At 38.2% G+C, this 9,637-nt stretch overlaps 1 protein-coding gene across 1 annotated transcript; it reads right to left on the bottom strand.

Annotated features, from left to right (window-relative positions):
* Nucleotides 1–1,719: 1,719 nt before the first annotated feature.
* INSL5 (insulin like 5) lies at nt 1,720–9,169 on the bottom strand. The gene is given in 7 exon segments (XM_044383576.3): nt 1,720–2,079; nt 2,082–2,138; nt 2,141–2,263; nt 4,259–4,505; nt 5,908–5,984; nt 7,569–7,643; nt 9,148–9,169. Coding segments are annotated over 7 exon segments (645 nt in total). The 3' UTR covers nt 1,720–2,035.
* Between the last annotated feature and the right edge of the window lie 468 nt (nt 9,170–9,637).

Genomic DNA, 9,637 nt, shown 5'->3' with positions numbered 1-9,637 from the left:
AGTTGGAAAAGGGAAGATTATTTTAATTGATTATTTTAACTTCCTTAATTTAAGATTATTTCAATTATATTTAATAAAATTATCGTTTCACATAATTTTGATATTCTTTTTAAATATTATACCAAAACTCAACAAGTGGCTGTTTATTGAAGGTTAGTTGTAATGTAGAATCTGAAACCATATCAACGAATTTTCATACTGTTAAATTCAAATCTTTATTTTTCACTTTGAATGGATCGTTTACCTATTCATGATTTTGTAAAATCATGCATTGATCTTTTGGAAACTATTGGTTCACCAAGTTATGCTGATCTCCCAAATGTTGGCACATTTCATTACACAATGAATATCAAAAAATAAAATCCATTCATATCACCACTGAAGCTCGCGGTGATGGACAGAAGTTTTCCAAAATTGCTTGTAAGCTTGAATTTTATCATCAGCAACAAATATTGTTAATTGTTTTCCTTGAAGTGACAGGCTCACTTTGTTCATGTTCATATCTTTTTTCATTTAATTTCAAATATCCAAGTCTGAATAACTACAGTTTTTCAGACTGCCTTTTAAAAAAGGGGGGGTGGTTAGTGCTTCCTGGAAAAAGCAGTTAGTTTTAAGCTCACAACTCAATCACGAAAGTGCTTTACTGTGCGACAACCATTACACTCCAGTATGTTCCAAAAGTGCTTCCTGCAGTCTTCCCATTTCACCACCCACCATAGTGAAAGGGCATGTATTCAAGCACTGAGACTTAACATAAATAATTTGTACTGCCTCATCGATGGACATTCTTTCAGTGACACCAAATAAAACAAACAAAAAAACGAAAAAAACAACGAACAAGAAAACCCAGGGAGCTCTGGTGGTGAAGAATACACTGACTACCACTACAGTTTGATGTGACTGCCTTGATTCATGCTGAGCAGACTAAAGTTGAATCCAGGAACACCCCCCCTTCGCTGTGTGTGACTTAGAACATATTTACCTAATTCCACTGAGCCTTAGTTTCTTTTTCTGCAGAACAGCGATAAAGTACTACCCACTCTCATAGGTTTCCTGTAACAAATACATGAAGTAAAATGTTTAAATGCCATGCACAATGTCTTGACACAGCTTATGTGCCCAGTATGTAGTGGACGGGTTTCAAACACAGACTGCGGTATTAATAAGAGCAGCACCTCAGATGAACAGAGAATCTATTGTTACAACCCACCAGCAAGTTGACTGTCAGAGTTAGAAATGAAAACATAGTTTTGTGATTTCCTTACTTTGTCTATCTGTGAAGACATCCAATTATGTCACAAGTCTCAGCTATCTGGGTCTCAGTTTAACTTCTAGAATGAGAATAAAATGTCCTTTTATCTCCGGGAAGGCAAAACCCAAAGCCGCGCAGACTACAGGAAAGAGCTTATTATTCAAACGTTTTCTGGGTTTTAGCTGTTGGGAGACCTGACACACATATGCCTCCAGCCACCCTCAAGCAGAAGGGCTGCATATTCGGAAACATTTATCAAGCACTTAAAGATATTTTGAGAAAAGCACTTTGTTTTGATTCTTATACTTGACCATGAATCAATGTTTAAATTCTCAGTAATAATACACAGCAACCCAAAAGTTAAGAGTGGATAGTTATTTCTGGATGATGAGGTAATTGATTTTTATTTTCTTTTTATGCTTTTTTTTTTACATTTTCTTACCGTCAGCATAATCTGTTTACTGTTTTAAAGTTATTTTAAAATTTTTTTTAAAAGGAGAAAATCACAGTGAGCTTGGTTTATGGCATTTTTACTGCAATTTTGCACCGCATTTAAAATTTCAAAGGATTCGTTAAAATTTTAAAAGAACAGAGCATTCGCCTTGGCAAAGGGAGAAAATAGACTTCATTGTGGTTTTCACCACTCACCCACAACTTTTAGGAAAGAGAGACTGCCTCGCCAAAAGCCATTATTTTAATAACACAATATAAGCGTTGTACTGAGCAGTAAAAACCTGTTAACATGTGCTAGGGCTCCACCGTCGCTGGGCATGGGCTCTGGGCTTAACAAAGAGCGAGCGCAGCAGTCATGGAACAGCAGGCGGTCGGCAGACACTTCCTAAGTCTGGGCTTGACATCGCCCAGTGCTGTTTGGAGCCCCAAGCCCTTCCGTGGGCAGCTGTCCATCCTGAAGGCTTTCCTCCCCGGAGGAATCACCTTCCGGGAGGTTCTGCACTGCGCTTGCCTCAGAAACAGGCTCATCTGGGAGCTGGAGGTCGTTTCCTCACTCAGCTGTGCGGAAGAGACAAAAATCATCACTTCCTCAGACACAAAGAAGGAAGGAAGCCTCCAAGTTCTATGCTTGGGGAAACGCATTGGATTTTTTTTTTTTTTTTAAGGAAATTGAATCCTGCACATCATTTTCTATAAATGTTGGTCTGGTTTCAGAAAGCTTAGGCATTCTGGGGAGAATTCAGTCACCTCCACCCTCCTCGTTTTGCGGAGGAGGAAGCATGAGAGCCGAGAGGAGGAATGACACGACCAGTGGCTCCGGGCCAGCGAGTAGCCAAGTCAGGGCTCGCCTTGCGTTGCACGGGCTACCTCTGCTCGTTGACCAGCGGCCTCCAAGGTATTAGTTACGGGCTCTAAATAAAACACACACAAGCAACATGCAACCCTGGGTATGCCCTGCAAAGCCGATCCGTAAGGAAGGAAGTGGAGATTTAAACCTCCAGGTCTGAAAACAAAAAGGAGTTTCCGTTGTTATCGAAGTGTTGCTCCCCAAGTCGTCCCTCAATTTAACGTCGTTCAAACTTATTTTTCAGTACCTTGGCATACTGTCAAGCACCGAGAAGACCTACATGAGTGAATGCTGATTAGTAAACCGCTAATGGGTCGAATAAATAATATATGAGAAAATACTCTGAAAAATACTCTGTGAAAGATTAAATACACTGTATTATGGTTTGGGTGGGGTTAAAAATGGTGCGCAGACATCCATTCCACCGCCCTACGTGTTTCATAGATATTCCAAATGTATTCTTTCTAGTGCATTTTGGCTTGCTGATGCAGAGATAGGTAAAAAATAATAAGTCTGGTAAATTATGCTCACTTTCTTGAGATTAAAAACCCTTACTCTATCTGTTAACACCTAGTAACTATGAACCTCTCATTGTGGGAGTGGTAAGTTCATAATTTTTCAAGAAATTAGCCCACCAAAATATGAAAACTGTGGGTCATTTTCTAAAATATTTTTGTTTACCAAAGTCACTTAAAACCACATTGAAAACTTCGCAATTATATATGCGGTTGCAACACTTATGTAGTCACGTTTTCCTTTTTCTACTTTTTATTGTAAAACTATAACAGTCTATGGTTAAAATAGAGTCTTAAATAAATTCTACCTCACACTTCAGCAGAAAATTCCAGTCAAACTTCTTGAATTGAAAAATGAAGAAATAAACAGTGAAGTCAGTCCCCTCGGTATTTCTGAAACACACTAGGCTCATTCCTAACTTTGACATCCTGATCAAACAATTCCTACTGGAATTCCCATCAGAATTCCACTTCACCCCACTCCTCATAACTCCCCAAATCCTACACATCCTTTAGGGCCTCTAGCAAACACCACTGCCTCTATGATGCTATCGTTTATGACACCAGTTCACCATCTTCTTTTTCCCGCCCAAAACACAGTATAGAACAAAGACCTCAGCTCTTGAAGCCAGATGGACCTGGTTTGCTCCCTCGCCACACTACCTACTAGCTGGGTGAATAATTTCATCCCCAGTAAAATGGTAAATGGGAGTAATATTGCTTACTTCACAGGATGCTGATCAGCAGACTGAATGAGATGTTGCGCGTGAAACCACCTGGCACTTAGTAAGTGCTCAATAACAGTTTCCTTCCTTCCATCCTTATTTAGCACCACCTGAATTCCAACTTATTATATACAACAATTATCTACGTGTGAAATTATCCCTGCCACTTCAACATGTCCCTTAAAATCACAGGCTTCTCTCTAGTCCCCATAGCACCTGCCATAGCTGGTGAGCTCATCGAAGTAGTTATGCAATCAAATGACTTCAAGCTGGAGACTAAAGCAAACGAGATCCTTATTTTTCTGACAGGTAGCAAGCTCACTTCTTTCCCAAGCCAAATTCAATTTATTTTGGTAATTAACCCCTTAAACTGATAGAGAAGTGGCTGGGAAGTCCAGAGAAACAGGCGCTAAAATGAGCCTGGAGAAAAAATAATAAATGAAGGACTCACGTGAGTTAATGTTACCTTGCTGACTTTGAGGGATCCCTTCCGGGTGCCTTCTCCACCTGGAGCTAGCACAGATGTAGACGTCTGCTTCTATGAACTCTAGCCCATAGAGCTTCATAGACTCCTCACTCCTCACTTCTGAAATGGCAAGTAGGACAGGGAATAGAATTAAAGTCAAAAGGGAGTCCTTCGTTTTGCTGAGGATTGAATAAGAATCTGATGTGGTGAATATTGTCAAATTCAGTTTTGAAGTTACCGTCACGCTCTTGTCCAATTAACACTAACTTCCGTGACATTTTATTGGTCAGAACCTCGTTGTAATAATATTTGCGAAGCACAAAGGTTACATTGTGAAGTTTTGATAATGCGCTTTTATGATTATTGCTAGTTATTCAGTCACTTCTGAACATTGTTACTTACCATTAACTGCATCTGTGAGACAATAAACAGAATGCTCTCTTGGAAGACATCTAGAAACACACAGGCTTTGGGAGTAGCCAAGTATGATTTTCAGTGTCAGCCTTGTCACTTGCTGAGTGACATGGAGCAAATTTTAAACCTTTTAAACTTTGATAACCATATCTCTAAAATGGAAAACCTATCTCATAAGAGTGTTTGAGTGTTGAAAGCAACACTTACCTCAAAGCCATGAGAAAGCTAACTTAAGAATTCACATTCTCATGTTTGGGTTTGAATCTCCACTTGGAGAAGATCTAGAATCTTAATCAAGATATTTAACCTCCCCAAGAATCCTTCTCTATAAGATTGTGATAGTGACTGCTTCTTAAAGCTAATGAGATAAACATTTATCTTCTTCCCACACCATTGGAATTGTGATAGTGACTGCTTCTTAAAGCTAATGAGATAAACATTTATCTTCTTCCCACACCATTGGGATGGACTAGAAAAGATAACTTACCTTTAGAATAGAGAAGAATGTCTCTAACTAGAATCCTCCTTGTTATCCTTCACCCTATGACTTAGGCATGCATTTATCAATACACATTTTTATAATAAAAAGCTGAATACATCACCCTCAAAGAGCTAAATAGTGAAATTTCTCTTCTGGTAAACTCCTTAACTAAAAGTACTAGTTCTTGCAAAGCTCTTACCTAAACTGGGAATGCTGGAGTTTGAGATCTTTGAGTTGTTGACTCACTTTTTAGCAAATTGAAAAATAATTTTTTAAATTGATTCCTCTTCTGTGATCTCTGGTTGAAAAAAAAAAATCCCTCCAACTTGTGGTCAAGATCATATCACCCATACTTCTTGTGACATTGCCATTTTTCTGTAGGGAAGCCAGAAAATGGAACAAAACAACCTATGCTCTGCTGAAAGCATTTCTGACTCTGAAAAATAAAAATATTATTTCAAAGAATTGTTACTTTTTCAATCTGTCTGGCTGCAGTATGGGGAACTGACTAAGGGGAGCAAGATTTGAGGTAGGAGAAACAAAAAAAAGGCTTTTGCAATAATTTAGATGAGATAGGATGTGCTCTAAGCTAAGGTTATTGCAGAAAGGATGGGGCAGGTGGCAATATACAGGAATAAGGAGGCCAAAAATGGTACTTAGGTCTCTGCTTGTACAACTCGGATGTGGGAGGAGAATCATTTCCTAAGAAAGGGACCTAAGGGGCAGGAATGGTTTTGAATGCAGACAAAGCTACCTCATCTTTTTGTAAGTCAAAATTGCAGGTGAATCGGTCGTTCATCAACTCCAGAGGGGCATCTGCATGACCAAGTCCTGCACACCCACAATATCAGCAATTATTTACCCATTATACCAACTTCTTCCCTTCTTTGGAGACTCACACTGCCCATCTTGATAATGCCCGGTTTAACACTGTGCTCCAATAAAGCTGTGCTCAGTGGTTCTGAGCTGGGCTTCTGCACAAGCCGGGAGAGAAGTGTTCAGCCAAGGGATGATCCCTGCCCTGGAGGTCAGATACACTCTGATATTTCTGAGCACTACTACCACCCCCACTAGATCCCCCTGAGCTCAAAATTGTCTCCTCTTCTTCCAGCCGTGAAGGCCTCATCAGCTTAACTAGGGACACTAAAGCAAGGCCAGTGGGACCTGAGCTTAGCCTGTGACCAAATGGAGAAAATTAATCAACCAGGTCAGTTAAAGCTAATGCCAACGATGAAAGCCCTAGCTTGGAGCTTCAACTTCCAAAGCTTTATGTTTGCCATTTGTGAATCAAAAGAGTTGAATTGAATTACCTAAGGGCTCCCTTGAACTTGAAATGCTAAGTCTTGTTATAACTGTCTGATTCCTTTACTCCCAACTCAAAACCTTTCCATGGCTCAGCATTACCTTGAGAATAAAATCCAAACAGCCTGGCATTCAAGTCTCTTCACTCAGGTTCTATCACTGCTTGCACGAAACTCAAGGTCCAACCAGAGAAGATAATCAAAATGAAAATGAATCCTTCCATCTTTTGACCAACAAAAGTTTGTTGCTTGTATCTCTAACTACAGCACTTAATCTTTTTTATGTGGAGATTGACATGACTTTTCCTTCTCATCTCATCTGAAACTCAGTTTACTATCTGTGTGGCTTTGAACATGTAATTGTCTTCTCTGAGTTTAGTTTCCTCATCTGTGAGGCGATAATAATCTGCATTTTGTGTCGTTGTGAAGACGGAATGAGTTAAGAAAAGCACGTGGCATCATATAAGATGTTTAATAAACACTCAATAAATTAACAATGTGTTATGCAAGAGAATAGAAACACAATTTTTGGTTGCAACTAGCTACTATGGAAGGCTGTTATGTATAACTCTTGATCTCAAAAGTATCCATAAGTTTGCACTGCCCTGGTCTTTTTCTTTCCTTCCTGTATTCTTTCCCTTCCTTCTTTGTTCCTTTCCTCTTTCCACAAATAAGTTAGAGTACTATTTTTCAAAGTGTTTTCTTTAGGACATGAGTCTTTGAAGATAGTCTTTGGAAAAAAATATCCTATGGTAATGGTCCTTTTTTTGGAGATTAATAATGCATATTATATATAAGGGCTGAGAGAAGACTTATAATTTGGAAAATTCTTTGATATGTTTAATTCAAAGTTTCCCAAACTTATTTGACCCCAGAAAATCTTTCACCATGAAATTGGCTAATATCTGGGATAGTCATGAATTTCTAAAGGAGACACATTTCCAGTTCTCTTCTTTTCAGGCACATGGTGGGATTCTATTTTCCTATTCTTTAATGTTGGATGTGGCCATGTGACATATTTTGCCAAATAAAAGGTGAATGGAAGTAACATATGTCACTTGTACCTGACATTTAAGGATTGATACATGATTCCCCAGTTCTCCCTCTCTCTCACCTTGATGACCAACAGCATTCTTGATAGATTCTGGTCTCTGAGTCAGAACAATATAGAGCAGGACCACCTGCTCACCTGTAATAAACATGTAATGTAAATGAGAAAGAAATTTTATCGTTTAAAACCACTGAGATTTGGGGCTCCTGCGTGGTTCAGTCAGTTACATGTCTGCCTTTTGCTCTAGTCGTGATCCTGGGATCGAGCCCCCTATTGGGCTCCCTGCTTATCCCTCTCCCTCTCCTGCTCCCCCTGCTTGTGCTTGCTCTCTCCCTTTCTCTCCCTCTCTCTCTGTGTCAAATAAATAAATTTTTTTTAAAAAATCAAAAATAAAACCACTGAGATTTGATGATTATTGGTTGTGGCAACATAATCTGACTTATCCTGACTAGTATAATTATCTTAACGTTATTTACATCTTACAGATGTAGAGAATGTTTATATGACCCAAGTTTTAGATCAAAGCAAAGTGAGATCAGTTATTTGGCCTTAACTGGAATTAACTGACATGTGCTCAATATGATTGATAATATGAAGATCCACAATTAACAGGAACCAAAATTCCAAGTTAATAACCAAACAATGGATTGAGTAAATATGTATTTCATCTATAAATTGCTTATCAAGGAACTATGGCCACAAAAACACCTAACACATGGTGTTAGAGCAGTTTGGCATGAGTTATAAGTACTGTCTGTGGCATTGAGAATTGAGAAATCAGATCTCCATTCTGCCATTTAATATCTAGGTGTCCTTAGGAAATATTTCATGTCTCTGAATCTCAGTTTCTTCATTTTATGCAGAGATAATAATACTGACTTCATTAGAGTGGTTGTCAGGATTAAATTATGCCGAGTACTGTTAGAGTCTCTAGCAATGGTAATAATAATAATGATTATAAGGATTATGGTAATAATAAGGATTATAACTCTACCAAATATTATACTGTGTCATAGTGGCCTTGGTGTTAGAATGCTAGAGTTTTAATACTGGTCCTGCAGTTTCCAGCTAAGAGAGCTTGAGAAGGTAGTTTAAACTATAATTTGATTTTCTAATTTGTAATATGGAAAAATATCACGGGATCAAATGAAGCAGTGTTAATTATCACCCAGATAAATTATAAAGTATACCACATATAGTTATTTTATGATAATGATGAGTATAAGAACACTCTATAAATTTGTTATCAAACAATTTATTTTTATTTGTACTTATTGCTTCTAGAGGGTGTTTTCAGCATTCATCCAGCTATTCCTGGGTGTCATTCACAACTCCTCATTCTCGCTCTCTCTTCCCTGACTAAAACCTCCTTCATGCACACACATCCATTAAATCACCAAGTCTCATAGGTTCTACCTCTGATTTTCTCTGTGACCCACCACTTCTCTCTATCCTCTCTGCCATGGTCTCAGCTCTCATTTAGAGACTGCGACAGTCTTTCATCTGGTCTGTATCTTTCATCAAGCCATTGTCCACACTGCTGCTGGAATGATCTTTCTAAACATGTGCTTATATTGTTACCCACTTGGAAAACTTTCAATGGCTTTCCATTTTCCTCATGATAAAGTCCAGATTTCCTTACCGTGGCCTATAAGACCTTTCATGATGGGCCTATGTCTACTTGTACAGGCCCTCAAACTCTGAATGGTCTAGTTCTACTGAAAGCCTCACCATTTGTGGGAAGTTCATGTTCTCCCTCTCTCTCTCTCTAGGCCTTTGCACCTGCTGTTTTCTTCACCTGAAATCCCTTTTTGCCCCTCTTTAAAAACTAGTTAATTTCTACTCCACAATATCTGTAGAATGGATATTGAAATATCACTTATTTAGAAGACTTCTGCATAACTTTCTTACTACTCACTTTAGTAATTTTTTAAGTGCTCTATCAGTAAGAATTTAAATGAGCCGTTAAAAATGTTTTTAATAGCCTTAGAAAATGGTAATTGATATTTAAAGTTTCATTTTGTATGGACAAAGAAGCTACTTTCTTTTTATGTTTTTGTCATTATGTTGGGTTTTTAGAAATTTAAAAGCTTAGTAAATAAATTGTAAATGCTCAATAAGTAATTGAAATA

The sequence above is a fragment of the Ursus arctos genome, unplaced genomic scaffold, assembly GCF_023065955.2.
Source record: "Ursus arctos isolate Adak ecotype North America unplaced genomic scaffold, UrsArc2.0 scaffold_12, whole genome shotgun sequence".
NCBI classification, from domain to species: Eukaryota; Metazoa; Chordata; class Mammalia; order Carnivora; family Ursidae; genus Ursus; species Ursus arctos.
This window is presented reverse-complemented; position numbering and strand designations above follow the sequence as displayed.